This window comes from Aotus nancymaae, unplaced genomic scaffold (genome assembly GCF_030222135.1).
Source record: "Aotus nancymaae isolate 86718 unplaced genomic scaffold, 86718_ANA_hifiasm-v0.15.2.pri h1tg000014l, whole genome shotgun sequence".
NCBI classification, from domain to species: domain Eukaryota; kingdom Metazoa; phylum Chordata; class Mammalia; order Primates; family Aotidae; genus Aotus; species Aotus nancymaae.
The window spans coordinates 88,839,041-88,861,432 of NW_026988425.1; the positions used below are offsets into that span (position 1 = coordinate 88,839,041).

Consider the following 22,392-nt stretch of genomic DNA (forward strand, 5'->3'; position numbering starts at 1 on the left):
GATAAGCAACTTCAGCAAAGTCTCAGGATACAAAATCAATGTGCAGAAATCACACATTTCTATACACCAATAACAGACTAACAGAGAGCCAAATCATGAGCAAACTCCCATTCACAATTGCTACAAAGAGAATAAAATACTTAGGAATACAACTAACAAAGGATGTAAGGGACCTCTTCAAGGAGAACTACAAACCACTGCTCAAGGAAATAGGAGAGGACACAAACAGATGGAGAAACATTCCATGCTCATGGTTAGGAAGAATCAATATCATGAAAATGGCCATACTGCCCAAAGTTATCTATAGATTCAATGCTATCCCTGTCAAGTTACCAATGACCTTCTTCACAGAACTGGAAAAAACCACCTTAAAATTCATATGGAACTAAAAGAGAGCCCACATAGCCAAGACAATCCTAAGCAAAAAGAACAAAGCCAGAGGCATCACGCTACCTGATTTCAAACTATACTACAAGGCTACAGTAATCAAACATGGTACTGGTACCAAAATATAGATATAGACCAATGGAACAGAACAGAGGCCTCGGAGGCAACGTCACATATCTACAACCATCTGATCTTTGACAAACCTGACAGAAACAAGCAATGGGGAAAGGATTCCCTGTTTAATAAATAGTGTTGAGAAAACTGGCTAGCAGTGTGAAGAAAGTAGAAACTGGACCCCTTCCTGACACCTTACACTAAAATTACCTCCAGATGGATTAAAGACTTAAACATGAGACCTAACACTATAAAAACCCTAGAAGAAAACATAGGCAAAACCATTCAGGACATAGGCATAGGCAGGGACTTCATAACTAAAACACCAAAAGCATTGGCAGCAAAAGCCAAAATAGACAAATGGGATCTAATTAAACTCCAGAGCTTCTGTACAGCAAAGGAAACAATCATTAGAGTGAACTGGCAATCAACAGAATGGGAAAAAATGTTTGCAATCTACCCATCTGACAAAGGGTTCATATCCAGAATCTACAAAGAACTAAAACAGATTTACAAGAAAAAAACAAACAAACCCATCAAAATGAGGGCAAAGGATATGAACAGACACTTTTCAAAAGAAAACATATATGAGGCCCATAAACATATGAAAAAATGCTCATCATCACTGATTATTAGAGAAATGCAAATCAAAACCACATTGAGATACCACCTTATGCCAGTTAGAATGGCGATCATTAAAATATCTGGAGACAACAGATGCTGGATAGGATGTGGAGAAATAGGAACACTTTTACATTGTTGGTGGGAGTATAAACTAGTTCAACTATTGTGGAAGACAGTGTGGCACTTCCTCAGAGATCTAGAAATAGAAATTCCATTTGACCCAGCAATCCCATTACTGGTTATATACCCAAAGGATTATAAACTGTTTTATTATAAAGACACATGCACACGTATGTTCCTAGTGGCACTGTTTACAATAGCAAAGACCTGGAACCAACCCAAATGCCCATCGATGATAGACTGGACAAGGAAAATGTGGCACACATACACCATGGAATACTATGCAGCCATAAAAAATGATGAGTTCGTGTCCCTTGTAGGGACATGGATGAATCTGGAAACCATCATTCTCAGCAAACTGACACAAGAACAGAAAATCAAACACAGCATGTTCTTACTCATAGGCAGGTGTTGAACAATGAGAACACAGGGATACAGGGAGGGGAGCATCACACACTGGGGTCTGTTGAAGGGTGCCAAGTGAGGGACAGCGGTGGGGTGGGGAGGTCAAGGAGGGATAACGTGGAGAGAAATGCCAGATGTAGGTGACAGGGGGGATGCCGGCAGCAAACCACATTGCCATGTGTATACCTATGCAACAATCCTACATGATCTGCACATGTACCCCAGAACCTAAAGTACAATTAAAAAGAAAGAAAGAAAGAAAGAAAACAAGTTACATACTTCATGCATATTCTGCTTAGTTTCTGAATTTGTTGAGACTCTTTTGGTTAATAAATAACAGAAAAAACAACTTGTACTATGAAAACAAAAATGAGGAGAGGTTACTTTGAAGGCTATAAGGTACCTCCCAGAACCAAAGCCTTTTGAATGCAACTGTGCCTCACTGGAGAGTGGAGCTCAAAACTGGAAGGTTGCAAGGAAGCTCAGCCCTTTTCTACCTCCTCCCATCTCTGCTTCCCTGGCAGGCCTGTTCCTTCTTCCGGTGCAGACTGGTTTCTGGGTCCTCAATGTCCACAGTAAAGCCCAGGTCTACATGCTTCATGTTACCGTTTTTAGGACCCAGAAAGTTTTTTTCTTCTATCTTCCTCTTAATTTCATTACTCAGTCCCCATCTCCCAGTGAGGAAAGAAAACTTGTTTGGGTCAGTTCAAGTCAGGTGTACCGTTGGTCCAGTCAACTGTGGGCTGCAGAGAAGAGGGATAGAGTAATGGAGCCCTGATGGGATCTAGATTTCTACTCCAAAGAAAGAGAACGGGAGAGAGCTGGGCAGATAATCCAAATGGCCCCGGTGCATGTTCAAAACTCTTTTTTCTAGAAACTAGTAAATCCTTATTTGTTGAGTCAAAGAAATCAAGATTCTGCATGTGCCCAAAATGAATTTGAGTATTAAATTCAAAGAGATACTTTTTCTCAATTAAAAAAAAAATAGACAAAAACACTGTGGCTTGCAGGCAGTTGAAGAACCTCTTAGAAATGTCACATTTCTTTCTGCAATATTCTAAGCTGGAAACAGAAATGCAGGGAAAGAAACAAAAGTGAAAACAAACCCAACACCAATAAATATGTAATGTGAAGTGATCAGCAACAAGAAGGATCAAGACTATTTGATAACCAAACACCAAAGAGAGGTGACCTTAGGCATACCTTGGAACATAAAAATCTTGCTTTGCAGGATGGCTTTATTTTCTGTGTTAAATCTAATCAAATTGTTTGCAGTATTGTGTGGCTTGGGTGTGGTGGTAGAAGCCTGGGGTGAGTCACAATGATGACCAATTGTGGTTTCTTTTTCTCTATAGTGAAGAAATGTGGTTTGCTCAGCATATCATCCCAGTCTAAATGCCTTCTGGATAGGTTACAGGAAATACCTATTAATGGACAAAAGACAGGCTGAGGGAGAAAATGAAGACAAGGCCTGGATTTAGATAACAATTTTTTGGGCAAGAGGGGGTAGGTTAGGCTATATAGAAAGGATAAAATAATTGATTCAAAATCTTCTGTATAACAAAAATATAAGAATTCTTATAATAAAAGTTGATTCCTATGAATGACTGTGTCTGGATACATTCCAGACAGAAATAACACGTTAAAATATTCATCTAGCTTTGGTAAGTATTCGAAGCAAGCAGTTGGCTGTAGAGATATTTGGACTGCTAAAATTTCTATATAGAAAATTAATCCCATAAGGTGGTGTTTGTGAGTAGGAGGAAAATGAAAGTTACTGGAAAGGGGCAAGAGTTCAAAAATATAACTTGATTTCCAGAGATACACTTGCTTGTCTGAAAATGTAATTTTGTAGACCAGGTGCAGTGGCTCAACACCTGTAATCCCAGCACTTTGGGAGGCTGGTGGATCACTGAGGTCAGGAGTTCAAGACCAGCCTGATCAACATGGTGAAATCCCATCTCTACTAAAAATACAAAAATTAGCTGGGTGTGGTGGTGGGCACCTGTAATACCAGCTACTCAGGAGGCTGAGGCAGGAGAATCACTTGAACCCAGGAGGTGGAGGTTGCAGTGAGCCGAGATCGTACCTCCAGCCGTTTCTGCAGTCCAGCCTGGGCAACAGAGTGAGACTCTGTCTAAAAAAAAAAAAAAAAAAAAAAAAACCATGTAATTTTGTGACTCAGTTTTCCGTGTCACCTTGAGGTCTGAGGGGCCATGATGAACTTGCACCTATCCCAGGACAGGAACACGGTAGTACTTTGGGTTTAGTAAGTTCATTACCATGCACACATCATGCCAAATTTGGTTTCTTGTTGCCTAACAAATGTTAAAGTTATTTCAAATAACCAGCCACTCTATCAGCACATACGCAAAAGAAATAAACCAAAAAAAAAAAAAAGAAAGAAAGAAAATGAAAAATGGAAGAAGTCCCCATTATTGGGAATGAGCACATCAGCATGAATTCTGGCTGCTAGCTCAGGTATGTGGGTCCGGATTAGAGCTTTCCCGAGGTACTGCTCAGCTATGGCTCATTTTATGATCTAGAGAATGTCTGGAATGTGGGTTGAATGGCAACAGATCTGGAACATTCATTGACTAGACAGGAGGTTGCTTCTAACTGGGGATCCAACCAAAAATGCTTTGCCCCTGTCCAAAGAACATTCAGAGATTTTGAAATTTTTAACTATTAATAATAAATGCAATTTAATAATTGCAACCAGCATTTATTGAACAATTATCATACATGAGGCACTATGTCAAGTGCTTTAATACATTGCCTTATTCCATTGTCGGAATAACCCTAGGATGTGGGTATTCAGCTTTATCATCCACAGGTAGCAGGTAAGAGAACTGATACTCAGAGTGATTAAGTAATTTGCTTGAGGTATGCGGTCCATAAGTGGCAGGACTGGGATTTAAACACAGCTGTGTGGATCTAAAACTCTTAGGCTTTACCCACTATGTTGTATTGCCAAAATATGGCAGTCTCCAGCAAACGTGATGTGATGTTTACTTGGGTATGTTTCTTTCTTTCTTATTTTAATTTTTTTTTAAAAAAAGACGAGGTTTCTCCATGTTGGTCAGGTTGGTCTTGAACTCCCGACCTCAGGTGATCTGCCCACCTCCGCCTCCCAAAGTGCTGGGATTACAGGCATGAGCCACAGCACCCAGCCTCTTTTTTTTTTTTTTTTTTTTTTTTTTTTTTGATATGGAGTCTCACTCTGTCACCCAGGCTGGAGTGCAGTGGTTTGATCTCGGCTCACTGCAACCTCTGCCTCCCCGGTTCAAGCAATTCACTGCCTCAGCCTCCTGAGTAGCTGGGATTACAGGCATGCGCCACCAGGCCCGGCTAATTTTTTATTTTTAGTAGAGATAGGGTTTCATCATGTTGGTCAGGCTGGTCTTGAACTCCTGACCTCGTGATCTGCCCACCTCTGATGTCTGCCTCAGGCCTCCCCAAACACTGGGATTACAGGCCTGAGCCACCATGCCTGGCCTTACCTGGGTGTTTCTTTGACTCTGTTATTTACTTCTTTATAGGAATACTGTTTCAAGTATATATTTATATGCAAATCGATTCCTAGGTAGAACAGCCCATTGGTGGAGCAGTCAGAACACACACAATATTTATGGATTAAATTCTCTATCTTCTATAGGTACAATGTGTGGTGCCCCAAAATCATTACAATAATAACACCAAAGATCTCTGATCACAGATCACATAACAGATATAATGAAAAAAGTTTGAAGTGTTGCAAGAATTACCAAAATGTGGCACAGAGACATGCAGTGAACACATGCTGTGATGCTATTGACATGTTCGAGGCACGGTTGCCACAAGCCTTCATTTTGTAAAAAACACAGTATCTGTGAAGTGCTATAAAGCAAGAGCAATAAAATGAGGTATTCCTGTATTTACTTGTCTGTCTCTTCTAATTGTAAAGTTCTTTAGTGTAAGACGTCTCCAGTACTTCCCCATAGCAGGCATCTGTTACTGAGTAAATAAAGGAATAAATGATTACCTATGTGCAGACAATAATGTAGCAAAAGCTATTTATTTATTTATTTATTTTTAGTTTATTTATTTTTTTCTTGAGACAGAGTCTTACTCTGTCACCCAGGCTGGAGTGCAGTGGTGCAATCTTGGCTCACTGCAACCTTCACCTCCCGGGTTCAAGGGATTCTCACGTCTCAGCCTCCCTAGTAGCTGGGATTACAGGCGCGTGCCACCACAGCCAGCTAGTTTTTTGTATTTTTAGTAGAGACAGGGTTTCGCCATGTTGCCCAGGCTGGTCACGTACTCCTGAGCTCAGGCAATCTGCCTGTTTCGGCCTCCCAAAGTGCTAGGATTACAGACGTGAGCCACCACTCAGGACCCCAAAGCTATCTATATTTAAAAGGACCTTCCTCAAATTAGTAAATGCTGGTCCATGTTATCAAAGTTCCAGTAATTCTTCACTGGCTACAAGAGAAAGTGAAGCATCAGGGGCTTCAACTTCTTTGAAATTCTTCTTTTACTCATAATCATTAATGCATTGTTTAGCAATTGTTCTGCTTATGTGAGTTCTGACTCTTAAACTAGGCATAAACTATCAGTCCCCGGAGGGCAGGAAATGCATCTTTTTAGTCTCTAAACCTACCTTCTACTCATCCTTTCACAGCGCTTTACATAGGATGTCTCAAGAAATACATAACCGGTTTGAACTCAATTTTTTTTTTATTGCATTTTAGGCTTTGGGATACATGTGAAGAACATGCAAGATTGTTGCATAGGTACACACATGGCAGTGTGATTTGCTGCCTTCCTCCCCATCACCTATATCTGGCATTTCTCCCCATGCTATCTCTCCCCAACTCCTCACTCCCCCGCTGTCCCTCCCCTATTTCCCCCTGACAGACCCCAGTGTGTGACGCTCCCCTTCCTGTGTCCATGTGTTCTCATTGTTCATCATCCGCCAATGAGTGAGAACATGCGGTGTTTGATTTTCTGTTATTGTGTCAGTTTGCTGTGAATAATGGTTTCCAGGTTCATCCATGTCCCTACAAAGGACACGAACTCATTGTTTTTGATGGCTGTAAACTCAATTTTTAAAAACTTTGTTGGAAAATACCTCAAACTTTAATGTCACCAAGTCAGTGGAAACCATTCCAGAGTTTGAATAAAGTACTTCAGGGATCAAAACCTTGAATCTGGGACATTCAGACTCCCTAGTAAGAAAATCATTGTAGTTCTTGGGGTGGAGGCCAGGAAGGAGAAGTTTCCTGTCACCTCAAGGCTACAGCTTTTGTGTTTGTTTAAATTGCTGTAGTGGTGTGGTCACCATCATAAGAACACCTTGTTTTCAGACTTATGGCATACTTTCCCTCGTTTCTGAATGTAACTGATACCAACAATCATTTTCTTTTTCCTGAGTGGACATAGTCCCAATATCTAAGTTGTTTCATTTTTATGTATAGATTCCTGCACTACTGCCTGTTTGTTGAAATACTAGATACACAGATAGTAAGTAGAATCCTTTAAGAGAAAATGCATTTCAATCCTCTTCTTCCCCCTCCCCACTCCCTCAAATTTAAGAATGCTGCTAGCGTACCCTTTGAGGAAGAAGTGAGAATTCCTAAAATGAGGAGGTAGAGAGGAAACCAGAATTCTGTTCTGCCAGGCTCCATATAGCATAACAAATCTCTCCTTAAAATCTGCCTTCTGGTCGGGCGCAGTGGCTCATGCCTGTAATCCCAGCACTTTGGGAAGCTGCAGTGGGTGCATGAGTTGAGGTCAGGAGTTCAAGACCAGTCTGACCAACGAGGTGAAACCCCGTCCCTATTTAAAAATAAATAAATTAGCTACTAAATAAATAAATAAATTAGCTGGGTATGGTGATGTGCCTGTAGTCCCAGCTATTCAGGAGACTGAGGCAGGAGGCTGCAGCAGTGAGCCGAGATCGCGCCACTGCACTCCTGCCTGGGTGAAAGAGCGACACTGAGACTCCAAAACAAAACAAAACAAAACAAATCTGCTTTCTCTCTCTTCAGTTGTCTAAACCCCAATCCTGCAGACAGCTGTGACCCCAAGTCCCAAAATGATGTTGCTATTGCAGGGTAACAAACAGGTTTTCTGTCAGGCCCGACGGTGAACCAGCAGCAACCGCAGGCTGACAGTCTCTCACAAGAGCGTGTCCTAGTAGGGCTTGTTAAATTTCACTTCCAACCCCAAACCAGGAAGTGCTGTTTAAGATGAGCCCAAGACAAAAGCAATCTAGCTTCAGAAACAGAACCCGCCAGACTGTAGAAAGACTATAACTGTTTAATAACGGTTTAAATTTGGGACTGTTCTCCGGTTTGCACTGGCATCTATGATCTCCTCCCCATAAAAGTTTATTAAAGTTCAAAATTGCCAAAAAACAAAGTAAAATCATATAAAGCATACACAGGCGCGTGCACTCAAACACTCACACACAGACCAATTGTTTTTATGATCCGCTTCCTTATCTAGACAGTCCAGGCTTGAGCCAGATTTGAGTTGGTAAACTCTCAGCTAAAGCAGGGCGGAATGTAAAAAAGTATCTACTTCTCCGGATTCTTGGGAGGAAGGTCGAAGGGTAAACGGGCCACGCCCGGGTCCCGCTCTCTCGTTGCACAACTGCAAGATCGATCTGGGCATCGAAGGAGGAACGCTGTAACCTCCAACCCCTTTTTTCTGACCAACCGGGACCCGAGCAGTGCTGGGGCCGGGGAGGGTCACCCGTTGAGGACCGGGGCGGAGGGTGTTAAGTTACAGGGCAGGAGCCCGGGTCCCCCCGCGGGCAGGAAGAGGAGGGCCCAACGGGGCGAGGGGAACCCCTGTGCAGGCCTGGGGTGGGGTCGGAAAAGCTGTCTCACCGCGCGCTCCAGGGCCCTCCGCTCCCTCCCTCCCTCGCTGGCCTCCCCGCCACTCTCTGCGGCGCCTTCCCGGAGGCAGCGCCCGCAGCGGCCTCGCCATGTCCCAGCCCGGCCAGAAGCCCGCCGCCTCCCCGCGGCCCGGGCGCGCTGCCGCAGCCCGCCGCACCCAGGAGGTGAGTGGAGCTCCTGTCGGCGCCGCGGGGCTGGGAGACTGGGGACCGGGTCTCGGAGCTGTGGCCGCCCTCCAGGGGCGTTGCCGGGCTGGCCGATCTGCCGCCCCCGGCGCCCCGGCGGGGCAGGGAGAGGGACAGGGAGAGGGCTCCTGGCTCGGCCGCTGCTGGGCAGGTGGCTGGAGGTGGCCGCGGTTTCCTGTCCGGCTCAAGAGCGCTGGGCGTGGCGTTGGCCGGGTATAGTGGGTGGGGGGCGCGTCGAGAAAAGTTGGCTGGTGAGACATGGTGAATGAGGATGAGGATGAAAGGGGAATGAGGTTCACTCAGGACCCCCGAGTGAGTGGGGTGGTTTCACTGGACAGCGGAATCTAGTCTTCTACGCTAGTGCCGGGCCGCAGGGCGCGGCTGCCTGGAGACGCCGAGCCTCTTTCCTACTCAGCCCTGAGCCAAATCGGGCGGGCGGGGCGGGGCGGGGCGGGGCGGGGACCTGAGGGGCGGGGTCTACTACTGGCCCCGCCCCCAGGGTTCTGCCCACCTGGCAGCCTCGGGGTGAGCCGAGCTCAGTGCCAACCAAGTCCCGGCCAGGCATAGTGCGAGCCCGGCGCCCCCAGCACAGCACCCCGCGTCCTCGCCGGGTCCCCCGCCGTGCGGATCGGAGCCAGCCGGTTGTCGCCATGGCATTCGCCAGCTGGTGGTACAAGACGGTAAATAGGAGCGGTTGTGCCTGGGCAAGACCGGGAAGGGAGGGTGTTGGAAGGGAGTGTGTTGGCTTTGCCCTTCTGGGCGTGCGGACGAAGCGTTGTCCGAGGTTTGGCGGAGAAGGGTTGCGGACCGGGTGCGACCTCCTCACAGACCTCCAGGTTAGGCTCCGGGAAAGGCCGGGGACTCACCCTCTTGTGGTATGTGTGAGCGCGCCCGAGCGTGCGCGGCGTGTGCACCTCTCTCGCCCCGGTACAAGTGGGATGGAACTGGAATTGTTGCTGGAGGAATTCCGTCTAGGAGGTGGATTCCTGAATGAACTCGGACGCAGTTCATACGAGCTTAGATCTAGGGTTTGTTTTTAACCCCTAAGTAAACCTCAAAACTTTTAGAGGGAGGTTGTTGGACTTAACATTTGCCAACGCAAAGGAGAGGCAGCTGCAATGTAAGTCAAGGAGAAAATCCCAAACACCAAGGCGCAGAAGCAACTGAGATGTGAAACCAAGACCCTTGGACAGAGCCTTGCAGGGATGGGAGAGAGAAACCGAGGAAGTGAGAGAGGGAGGGAGAGAGAGACAGCGCGCACGACAGCGATCTGCTCTGCACTTTATTGCTTTGGATGAGGGACGGGAGCGTTCCATTTGTTTGGTGCACTGAATGTCTGTCTTACCAATTAGGTGTGATATCCAGTCAAGCTGGCACTTCCAATGTTTTGGAACCAGGAAGCATGATTTAACATTAGATTGCCGTTCAAAAAAAAAACACACACAAAAGTTTTGTTGACAGTGAAAGCCAAAATGTTTATGTCCCCCATTGATTTATGGTGAGAATTTAAAAATTAGTTAGGTATATCTCTTTCTCTCTTAGCATGTGGTGTTGGAAAAAGCAAAGATGTTGGATTCAGACACTTTGGAGCTAGAAATTGTATATAAGAATCAAGAAACTGTTACTTATCAGACAATGGGCATTTATTGATCATCTACTATGTGCCAGCAGAATTATATCCACAAGTAGTGTTTTTAAAAATTATTTTTACTCTCCCTTTCTATATATATAGTATATATAATATATACTATATATGGAGATAGGCTATATATGTGTAGTGTGTATGTGTGCATATTTATAGTGTATATATATGTGTGCATATATAGTACTATATATATATACACACACACATACAATATACTATATAGGGTCTCTCTCACTATGTTGCCTAGGCTGGTCTAAAACTTCTGGTCTCAAGTAATCCTCCCACCTCAGCCTCCCAAAATGTTGGGATTACAGGCATGAGCCACTGCACTGGGCCTGCAAGTGCTTTTTAAAGCCTCCACAAACATTGTGGAGAACAAAGAGTTTTTCTCAAATGGAAATAAGTCAACCTTTTCAACCTGCTTTCACATCTGTAAAATTGAAATGATATGCTCTACATAAGTACTGGTGAGGACTAATTAGATTCAAAATCAAGATGCCATATACATATACTTTTAAGAATTGGGAATTCCAATTTCCCTTGAGATATTTCTTCATGAATGTTTCCCAGTGCATTTCCTGGACCTTTAAATGTAGCATTTTATTGATGTGCTAAGAGAAAAAGTTTGCTTTGAGTCATTATTGTCCTAAGATTCTATTGAAATGAACCATGTACATTATCTGCAAATATGAGTAGTAGTAGTTCAGAGCTGACATAAGACTTCTCCTTCCACACTCATGATTCTCTAAAGGAAACTACTGGGTTACTTGGATGAAAGGAGTTTAAATCTATGCTGTTCTGTTTAGTCATAGTCTGATGTTTTTGCTAAAACCTCTCTTAGAATCCAATTTTGGTACTGTCATGAAAACTTTTTGCTAGTAGGAACTTCCTAGAACCAGCAACATGACTGTGATCAAGCTTTAACTTTTCCCAACAGAAATACAATATGAGCTACATCTGCAGTTTTAGATTTCCAAGGAGCCACTTGAACAACAACATCATAAAGAGCAGGTGAAATTTGTGCTAATTGTTGTATTTTACTTAACCTACTATATCCCACATATTATTATTTCAACATGTAATCAGTGGATAAGCCATTAAGATATTTTACCTTCTTTTTCATATTAATTCTTCAAAATCCAGTGTATATTTGCATGAACAGCACATCTCAATTCATGCTTGCTGCATTTCAAGAGTGTTCAGTAGCCACAGTGGCTAAGGGCTATACTAATGGACAGTATAGCTCTAGACCATGGGCTCCTAAACTTTCTTTTTTTCCTTTGGTAATAGGTAGGTGGTCAGAGACAATTTTGAGAATCAAATGGAATTTATGGACTGCTTTCCCACAACAAAATACATACAAATGTACACAAAATGCAGTTTCCAATATACCTTCAGGGAGTTCAGAGATTTCCAAAAGAACGCCCATAAATCCCCCAAAGCTCCATGAAGCCAGTTTATATATATATAATACCTACATACATATATATGTATACACATACATAAACATATATAATCCAATATAAATACATGTGCATATTTTTATATAATATACACATGCATGTATAATACATATATAGACATATAGATTTATATGTGTATATGTCTACAGATATAAATACAGATGTCTGTATGTACACAGGCATGTATAATACCTATATAAATATAGATTCTTATGTGCATATATCTACAGATATAAATACAGATGTCTGTATATACACATACATGTATAATACATATATAGATATAGATTCATATGTGTATATATCTACAGATATAAATACAGATGTCTGTATATACGGACATCTCAGAATACCTCAGGTAAATCCTATAATTAAAATATCTTTGTGGAATCCTTTAAGTACTGAAAAAGTTTATAAATGATCTAACTTTCAAAATTTAGGCAGAATAAAATAAAATAATTAAAAGACATACCTAAGCTCGTTCGTTTAACAGCATGCCACCTTTAAAGCTAGTCAGTGAAACATCACAGTGTATATTTCCACATTGAATGCCATCAATCGTATTGACTTTATCTTCTGAAGAATTATGTGGTTGTAGTACACACGCGCACACACACACACACACACAGCTTTGAAAGGCTAGATTTGAAGAACATCTTATGAGCAATGTAATGATCAAGCATGAAAGAAGGTAAATTTGGCCCACACCAGTAATCACATTCCTGAATCACAAGTTGATTCTATTAGGCTATGTTAATTAAAGGTGTTTCTTACCCTAATTAGATCCATAGACCTAGTGACAGCATGATCAAGGAGCACAGTCATTTGGGAGGTCCCATCATTGCAGCCAGCCTGGGAAGAGTGTTGCAAGCCTCCCATGGCAGGACAGATCACTGGCTCATAGTGAATTTTAGGACTAAGGAAGGCAAATAATAGGGCCTGCAAAAAGGCCACAGACTTTAGGGTAATGAAAACATAGAGGTCAAATACAGCCTTTCTCTTTCACCTGATAGTCTTTGAATTAGTTTGCTCCCATTGTGTATAAGCCTTTTAAACTAAGAGTAGCATCTGATAATACTTTTCTTTAATCAGTTTTGGCACTTCCCAGAAAGTTAATTATATCCTACAAGCGCTTTTTAAAGAATGCTATAGCCCTCTGGGGGTGGGAACAGTGGGTGGTCATGTCAGATTCCAAGGTGGATAGGTGGGTGATTAGTCCTGACTAGATTGTCTCAGCAGATACAAGACTACTCTAAGTAGACCATCATTTTTCCTCCTTGAGACATATTAAAGATGAAAATAATATTAACAGATACTAAAGTTCTGTTTTTTAAGTTCTCTCATTTTCTTTTCACGAAAACATACCCAGAAAACTTTACAGCCACCATAAGTGGGGGCAGGTGGGGGGGAGTATATCAGATGTCTTCCAGTTAAGAAAAATGCAAGAAGAACTCCATCCAATAAATACTGTTTATGTAAGTTACTTCCTCAGGTGGAAAAGTCAGTTAACTCCGGAAGAAAAAGGTCTAAAGTTATAGTTTCCTAAAACTGTATGGAGTTCGTTTCGACTGTAGAAAACTCATAGAACATAAGAATACATTTGCTAAAGGTCAGAGATGTTCACAGTTGTTTATTGTCCACCTGCTGTGTGTCAGTTTTGTGCAGACTGCAGTGGACACACACACAAAAATAATTGTGTGGTGGTCTGTGCCTGGCCTCCTCTTGCATTTCATTCTCATGACCCACTGCTGTGGCAACAAAGTAACTATGTAAATTCTTCTGATACCCCCTTTGACTTAGGAAAAACTCATCAAGCCTTACTTCAGGTAAATCCTAGGAGCTGATCTGTGACAGGCAATAGATGCTACCTCTGAAAACTGGACACAAAGAGCATATACCTTTATGGTGTCATCTTGTCATGTCCACTAAAATCTTAAAATGTTAGAAAAAAATGAATACTTGGGGTTTAATGAGACATAGAGATTTCAGAATTACAGCTATGCAGTTAATCCTTAATACATAGTAAGCATTAGTACACAGAACACGAGAAGAGTATAATGACCTCTTCATATACCAATCATTGGTGTCAATAATTGTCAACATTGTGCCAATCTTATTTTATCTGTTACCCTTCACAGCTGCCGGCACACAGACACACACACACACACACACACACACACACACACACACACACCTTTCAACATATTTTAAGCATGGGAATTGCAAATCTAAGTGTCATCCTTGTAACTAAATTGCTGTAGTTTGTTGGGAAAATGAATTTTTTAACCCCCATGTAGTTTATCTCCTTAAGTATAATATGAAGATGTGAGAATAATATATAATACACAGTCATGAGATAGACAAAGTACTAAACAAAAGCTTTATCAGATGAAGCTTAGAAGGGTCATTTGTACTTCAGGAAAAGTAAAATACTAAATTCATCTGTTCTAGTGTTTACAGCCTTAGAACATGAAACCCTCAAACCTTTGCTCACTGGCTTCTAGTTCACCAGAGTCAGATTGCTGCCAGGGAAAAAGAAGGGAGTGTAATAATTTTAATTGTATTGTTAAAATGAATGAGGAAATGGGCCAGGCTCCTCACTAATGTCAGCTCTTTTCATAAATTTGCCAGCCCCTGGAATAGATACCATTAGCCCTATTTTACAAGAAGAAACTGAAAAATTAAATTATCTGCCCAAGGTCACGGTCACATAGCCTTACAAATCTATGCTCTTTCTGCCCTATCACAGTCAACTAAGAGACTGAAATGACCCTGAGTATGTAAAACAAACGGACTGTAACAGGGAATTGGTTACCCAGGTAACAGAAAAGTCTGGGAAGCCATCAGGAGATGGTGAGGCAACGCAGAGATTAGAAATTACAGGAAGCTGCTACCAACCCTAGTCTAGCTGGACACTGGGAGGACAAGGGTCACCTTGCAGAAGTTGGAATCACAGCTGACCTGTCCTGCAGGAGGTACTACTGGAGGAGAAGGGGGTGGGGCAAAGGGAATACCACCTGCCCACCACCTCTAGTCTCCTGGCAGTACCTGCTGTTGGCTAAATGCAACTTGAGGCCATCCATCAAGTGAATTGCAGCCAGCAAAGTTCCACTGCAACTTGAACAGAGCAGGAGTGGAACGAAGAATCCACCTGAAGGCAGACGCTCCTAGGATCTGCACCCAGGGAGACTGTTCTGAAACAAAACCAACTTTACAGAAGCTTTGGTCCTTCTGCTTGTTTGCTGAATCATCTTGCTTTAGCAACTAGAACACATATACAAATGTTAAGGTGTTTTTGTGGGAAATACCAATTTGCACATTGTCTCTTAATTTTTCTAGCTACTTTCTTGGCCTCTTTCTCTTTTGTCTAACTTCCTGATCCGAAAAGAGCAAAAGTACTTCTCAGAGAACGTTTATAGGTTTGTGGAAACATGGTCATTCAATCAAGAATTATTTGCTGTGGTCCTACCAACACTAGGGAAAAAAGGATATAATTTATCCTGTGATTAGGAAGGCAATATGTAAGTTTATAAAGTCATCAGTAAGCAAGAGAGTGTACGATAAAGTGCTAATTTGTTTGCTTTACTGAGAAAATAGAGATTAATGTGCAAATATGAAAATATGATGCTTCATTAGTAGGGCAAAGTTCAGAATTAGGAAACACTGGTGTGGACATGGGGCACTGTGCTACTTCACTGAGCAATCAAAGTTTACCCAGGAGGAGCCCACAGACGCCCCAGTCGGCCTGACCCTGGGAACCTCCCCGCAGGTGCTGACTCGGTGGGATGGTTTGAGAAGTAGAACCTTCCACTTCCTATCATGGTGCCCACAAATCTTCCCCCAAAACCAGTGGTTCTCAGTCCTGGCTGTATATTAGAATCAGCTGGAGAACTTTAGAAAATTTATCCATGCCCAGGCCCCATTCTATGCAAACTAAATCTAAATCCCTGTGCCCTGGCACAAATGTTTCTAAAAGCTTCCCAGGTGCTTGTGACAGGCACGGAAGGATGCGACCCACTGCCAACGTGAAGGCTTTGTGATCCTCGGGAGCCCCTGGAACAGGCCTTTCTCAGTGTGTGTGATGGTAGAGAGCTGAGTTTCATACACTCCGAGAGTCCAGAGGGCACCAAGATAACCTTTTATTGCCCCATGATTTTTCCACAGCTGTCCCTGGACATGCAAATACTATCTCGATGAAATTGTCACCAAATTGAAGAAGGAAAATTTTTAAGTTTTCAAATAATTCACCCACTAAAGCATATGATACAGTATTTTTTAGTATATTCACAGAGCGATCACAACCATCACCACAATGTTACTTTACAATGTTTTCCTTTCGTCCTAAAAGAAGACCCATTAAATAAATAAATAAATGGCATTTCAGAAGCACACTAGCATTTGGTATTCTCACAACTGGACTTACACTGGCAAGGACTGCTTTTCTGTCTTCTTGCTTTTTTTTTTTTTTTTTTTTTTTTTTTCTGAGACAGAGTCTGGCTCTGTTGGCCAGGCTGGAGTGCAGTAGCGCGATCTCGGCTCACCGCAACCTCTGCCTCCCGAGTTCAAGCGATTTTCCTGCCTCAGCCTCCCAAGTAGCTGGGACTACAGGCATGCGCCACCATGCCTGGCTAGTTTCTCTGATTTTTATCTTGTTTTGTGTGACGTGTTTCCTTGGCTGTCTATGTATCTGTGTGTATCTGGGTAACAACAGAGCGGGTGCCCAAATGTGGCAGAGCTGAAGCTTCTACCCTGGCAGAAGAAGCCCTGAGCTGGGTGAGAGCTCAGGCTCTGAGCCTTATTGCATTTAGCTCTTGTTGATTTTTTTTCAGATTTATGGGTTTGCTATAGCAGATTTTAAACATATAGAAGCTGTCACCTAGAATGAGGACAAAGGACAGTTCTACTTGCCAATTATGTGATAAAAATGGGAGTGAAAACAGTTTGGAAGATTATTCCTTCCTGAGTGAAGACAGCAAAGCCCTTTATGTGGTTTTTGTCCCTGGCTCTGGCTTCTGTAGCACATACCACCTTCATCTTAGCCCCGAGGTAGTCTCCTGTCTTCTACGGCCTTGTCCTCCCAATGACATTCTTTACTGTGGCATCCTGTCCTGCTCTTCCTGTCTTTGGCCTCTGCTCTAGCTGCCAATACAGGACAGAATTTGTAAGTATTGTGTGTTCGGTTCATTTGTAAAACAAGTTTTAGAATAGGAAGATTTTGTTTTGTTATTTTTCATGCCCTTTGTTTTGTTTTCATTCCAGAGCACTGGCTTGCTCTAAGATCTCAGTTAGCTTTTCACTAGATCCAAAGTAGCCTGGCCTCTGGTCCTCATAATCCTGAGAGATATGACCATGGAGAGCATCACTGTTCAGATCTTTAGTTTCTTTATCCATGAACCAAGGCCACAGTGGGTACTCCCTAGAGTTGCTATGGGGAGCAAAGAAGACCACATAGGAGATGCCTGGCACTAGGCCGAACACAGAGCAGATGCTTAGGAGGTGTTAATTTCTTTTCTCTAATTAGTTTCGTGGTGCAATTCTCCTTTCCCAGCTGTCACTCCTTCCCTGTTCCCTGCTTGTCTCACTCTCCTCGATCCAGCAGTTACACGTCAGCAGAGTTTTCTCTCTTCACTTGTTAGAAAGACTCCTGCAGATTCCTGAGCTGAATCAAATTTGACATATGTCAACCCAAGTATTTCATTCCATCCTCTCAATTATGTGAAAAGCACTCAATTATTTCATAAATCTCTCTCAGCGAAAAGATACAATTGATTTTACATTATTAACAGACTGCTGAATATTACATAAGCTCCAAGAAAAGATCAGGGCAATGGTTACTTGATACAGTTGTTATTTACTGGAAGTTCTTGTTAATTCTCTTAGGGTGATCATGGTATTGGGTATATACCAATACCATTTGGGAGAATGTGCTCAAGTTTAAGGAGAGGCATGGTGAAAAGTTTAGGGTTAAAATTTCAGGATGTCTGCAATTTACTTCTAATACAGGTATGTAAAGACGTGTAGTGCCCACTTGTTTCTCTCTCTCTCTCTCTCTCATGCAAACAGGGCAAAATATGGCAACTATGTTAATAGTTGTTGAAATCTAAGTGGGGGGATTATGGGCATTCATTGTATTGTTCTTTCAACTTTTCTGTCTGTTGGATATTTTTCATAATAAAAAGCTGGGCTTAAAATAGGAACTGTGTTGGGCATGGTGGCTCATGCCTGTAATCCCAGAGCTTTGAGAGGCCGAGGCAGGCAGATCACCTGACGTCAGGAGTTCCAGACCAGCCTGGCCCACATGGTGAAGCCCCGTCTCTACTAAAAATACAAAAATTACCGAGGTGTGGTGGTGCACACCTGTAATCCCAGCAACTTGGGAGGTTGAGGCACGAGAATAGCTTGAGCCCAGGAGGAGGTTGCAGTGAGCCAAGATTGCACCACTGCTCTTCAGGCTGGGCAACAGAGTGAGACTCGGTCTCAAAAAAAATTAAAAAATAGGAAGTGGGCCGGGCATGGTGGCTCAAGCCTGTAATCCCAGCACTTTGGGAGGCCGAGGCGGGTGGGTCACAAGGTCAAGAGATCGAGACCATCCTGGTCAACATGGTGAAACCCCGTCTCTACTAATACAAAAAATTAGCTGGGCATGGTGGTGCATGCCTGTAATCCCAGCTACTCAGGAGGCTGAGGCAGGAGAATTGCCTGAACCCAGGAGGCGGAGGTTGCGGTGAGCCGAGATCGCGCCATTGCACTCCAGCCTGGGTAACCAGTGAAACTCCGTCTCAAAAAAAAAAAAAAAAAAAAGGAAGTGGAAAAATATAATCCATGAAGTTTTTGAAAAGTTGGCCTTTTATTATAAGTGAGTTTTATTGATGCCATTATACTTTAAAATAGCTTTCTATTGTGAGCAACAATTTCCTTTGAAGTCAAAAAATAACAATGCTTATAATACATAATTTAAAAATTGTTATTATAAGTCAACATTTTAAAAAGCATTCATTATTTATGTCCCTCCCAAACTATTATTTGGAGCCTGCATAATTTTGAGAGGTTTTAAACATATCAATAGAAGCAAGTAACTGATAATGTTAGTTAATCTAGATGTCTACAAGGAAATCCCTTTTGAATTATCATTAGGAAACAATTTAAAACATTTTTAAAAAATAAATCTATATCCCTGTATTTTAAGGGAGAAAAGTCTGTACGTGCATTTACTGTGGGGTAATAAATCATGATATATATTTGCCACAAAGCAGAAAGCAGAGTGAGACCCTGTGGAGAGCTTTGAACCTTGTACCAAACAGGAACAAGTCACCTTTTAAAGTTTTCTCATTTGTAAAATGGAATAATTACACCTCCTGACAAGTCAATGAGTCACTCAAAACAGTAAATACCCAATAAAACAGTGGCTATTATTGTTATTACTTACATTATGTAATCTGAAGAAATATGAATTACAGATAATAATTGAATGTGATATTATGGTTCTAAAATTACCAGTTCTGGAAGATTTGGTAATCTCTGTCTTTGTAGAATGTTTTTTAGAGATGTTTAAATAAAATTTTAGACAAATTTTTTTAGGGATGTTTAAATACAATTTTAAACAAATTTAACAGAGCTTATTCAAGCAAATGATGATTTATGAGTCGGCCAGTACTGAAAATCAAAAGTAGTTCAGAGAGCTCAGTACACTTCAGCAGCAAGAGCAGCAAGCTTTTACAGGTGAATGTGATTACAGAAAATATTATCTAATTCCATTTAGCATGTTCTAATGGCAAACAACAGATTTTAGTCAGAAAGCCTGCTTTGTGACTTTTTCCCATTTACTAGTTATATTTCCTTGTAAACACCATCAAATCACTATTATTCTAAGTTTTCTCATTTATGAAACAACATGAGCCTCTTTTTTGTATCAAATGAGACTCTATATGTAAGTGCCTTGTGTATAATTATAAATTATTATATTACCATTATTATTATCATTCTTTTTTTTTTTTTTTTTTTTTTTAGTTTAGCACCATTTATTAAGCGATCTCAGCTGTTGTTGTAGCTGCTGCGTGTCAGCCTGTTCTTAAAACATAAAATGCTCTTCCAATTCCTCTTGTCCAGGACAGAAGGATCTTCCAGGTAGCACGCCAACAGAACAAGAGACTCCGATGACGCCAGCTTCAATGATGGTGCCATCCAGAGAGGGAGAGGGTCATGGCACATTCAACCGCGGCTTCCAGAGGTTTTGAAAAAGGAGCCTTTGTGGGCCCAGCCTGCCTGGCATTTTGATGCTGTCGGTGTGAGTTTTGTACTCCATAATGGTGTTGGGAGGTAGGTTAAGCACTCGCCGAAGCGTGTCCCGGATTCGGGCTGTGGTTGCTTGGTCGCTGGCAGTCTTATTCCATATTGAAATAATGTCCTCCTGAAAGCGGACAGACACCACAGCCCCACAGATCTCCTCCCCAACCATGAACTGTTCCCCCAACATGGCCAAAATGAGATTCTCCCAGCAACGGGAGGCCAAGCCCTTCCGCAGCCGAATAATCCACTTGCCACCATTCTTATTTGCATCATCCTCCCACATGGGTTTAATTCCTTCTTTGAAGAGATGGAAGTCACTGTGGCCTGTCAGGTCTCCGGGACGTACCATGTGGCTATAAAATCTCCAGAACTGCTCCACAGAAGCAAAGGTGCCAATCTGTTTGATATTCTGTTCATAGCTCTGTGAGCTGGTGGGACGGCCGGGGGTTCTCCTGGAGTACAAGAAAGTGTAGTTGTACTGCAGGGGATGCTCTGCCGGTCCAGGGACAACAACCTTCCTCTTGCTGCTGCTCTGATTCTTATCTCGTTCTGTTTTTTCCTTCTCACCATCTTTCGGTGTGCTGTTTTCTTCATTCTGATCATGGTCCCCACTGTCATCATCTTTCAAAGCGTCGAACTTGTTGTTCATCCTCTCGCCGCCGCTGTCGCCACTCTATTATCATTCTTAATTCAAATAATTTCACTGACCTATATGTCCAGTTTATGAATCCTCTCTAGGGAACATAATAGCATTTTATATTTTGATTCAACTGATGGTGATTAGGATTGAATTCAACGGTGAACTTTTATTTTCTCCTATTTGGCTCTCTTTTCCCACTTTCTTGAACATCCCACAGTGTGCCAGAGATGAAATAATTCTTTGCACCCCCTATTCAGGAACATATAACTATTTTTTCATTTCTCAAAAAATTTCAGTAAAGTTATGGTTTATTTTATCACCAACACAAATGAATATGTAAGCTACTTGAAGCTTTTATGCCCCATGTAAAAATATTTGCCTTTGGGAGAGGTTGATCAATGGGTATAAAGACAGTTGGTTACAAGGAATAAGATCTGTTGCTCTATTGCACAGTAGAGTGACTATAGTTAACAGTAATGTGTTATATACTTCAAAATAACTAGAAAACAGGATTTTGAATGTTCTCACCACAAAGAAATGATAAATGTTTGAGGCAATAGATTTAGCAATTACCCCAATTTGATCACTACCGAATATATAATTTCAAAAATCACCTTGTACTCCATAAATATGTACGAATTATGTGTCAATTAAAAATAAAATAAAACTTTAAAAAAATCGCATTTATCCTCAGTGTCCTAGTAAGAAAAATAATTCTGTTTATAGACATAATGAAATCTTAAAGCCATAATACATAGAAGAAGTTTCAGGTATGGTCTTTGTCCTTCAGGTCTTATCTTTCTGCACTGGTGAATACATGGAAGAACTCTAGGGAATTTCCTTGGAGGACTCTTGAGTCCATGCTGAACTGAGCCTTAAGTATGGCTTCAGATGAAACATGGTTCTTAGAGGTCTCATCTCCTTGATAAATGAGATGTCTACCATGCTTTAAACTTGAGCTTAAAGTTCATGAGACGTTTTGTGGGAGACAAGATGCCACCTTGGCATCACCATCAGCTCTGCATCTAGTTAATTACAGAATGACCTTCTGGATCCCAAATGAATGTCTGTAGCATCGCTTGATTTTTGAAAGCCACCTAATTTGTGAATTACCAACATTCTCAGGAAGAAGATTAAAGTGGTCCTTTTAAAAAAAGCGGCGGGGCGGAGGGGGGCACGGTGGCTCACACCTGTAATCCCAGCACTTTGGGGGGTTAAGGCAGGTGGATCACAAGGTCGGGAGATTGAGACCATCCTTGTCAACATGGTGAAACCCCATCTCTACTAAAACTACAAAAGTTAGCTGGGTGTGGTGGCGCAGGCTGGTAGTCCCAGCTACTCCAGAGGCTGAGGCAGTAGAATCACTTGAACCAGGAGTCGGAAGTTGCAGTGAGCCAAGATCATGCTACTGCACTCCAGCCTGGTGACAGAGTGAGACTCCATCTCAAAAAAAATCAAACAAACAAAAAAAGGGTATGCATTTAGCCTTTGGGGATTAAAATTGCTATCATCTGTGTCATCTTCCTTTATTAAGCATCATTTTTTCCTTTTTTATAGCACGTCAGTGAAAAAACCAGTGAATCGCCTTCCAAACCAGGAGAAAAGAAAGGATCAGATGAGGTAATTTCCACAATGC

At 42.0% G+C, this 22,392-nt stretch overlaps 2 protein-coding genes across 2 annotated transcripts in view; one reads left to right on the top strand and one right to left on the bottom strand.

Annotated features, from left to right (window-relative positions):
• The first annotated feature begins 8,626 nt into the window (after nucleotides 1–8,626).
• Nucleotides 8,627–22,392, top strand: part of LOC110568414 (protein limb expression 1 homolog) — an 83,127-nt gene continuing 69,361 nt past the window's right edge. The window contains exons 1-2 of the mRNA XM_064375812.1: nucleotides 8,627–8,701; nucleotides 22,314–22,376. Of these exons, the coding sequence (XP_064231882.1) occupies nucleotides 8,627–8,701; nucleotides 22,314–22,376 (138 nt within the window). The remainder of the gene's footprint in view (nucleotides 8,702–22,313; nucleotides 22,377–22,392) is intronic.
• LOC135274883 (eukaryotic translation initiation factor 4E type 2-like) lies at nucleotides 19,835–20,803 on the bottom strand. Its single transcript, XM_064376165.1, has one exon. It carries the CDS (start codon nucleotides 20,763–20,765, stop codon nucleotides 20,028–20,030), a length of 738 nt encoding a protein of 245 aa, XP_064232235.1. The 5' UTR covers nucleotides 20,766–20,803; the 3' UTR covers nucleotides 19,835–20,027.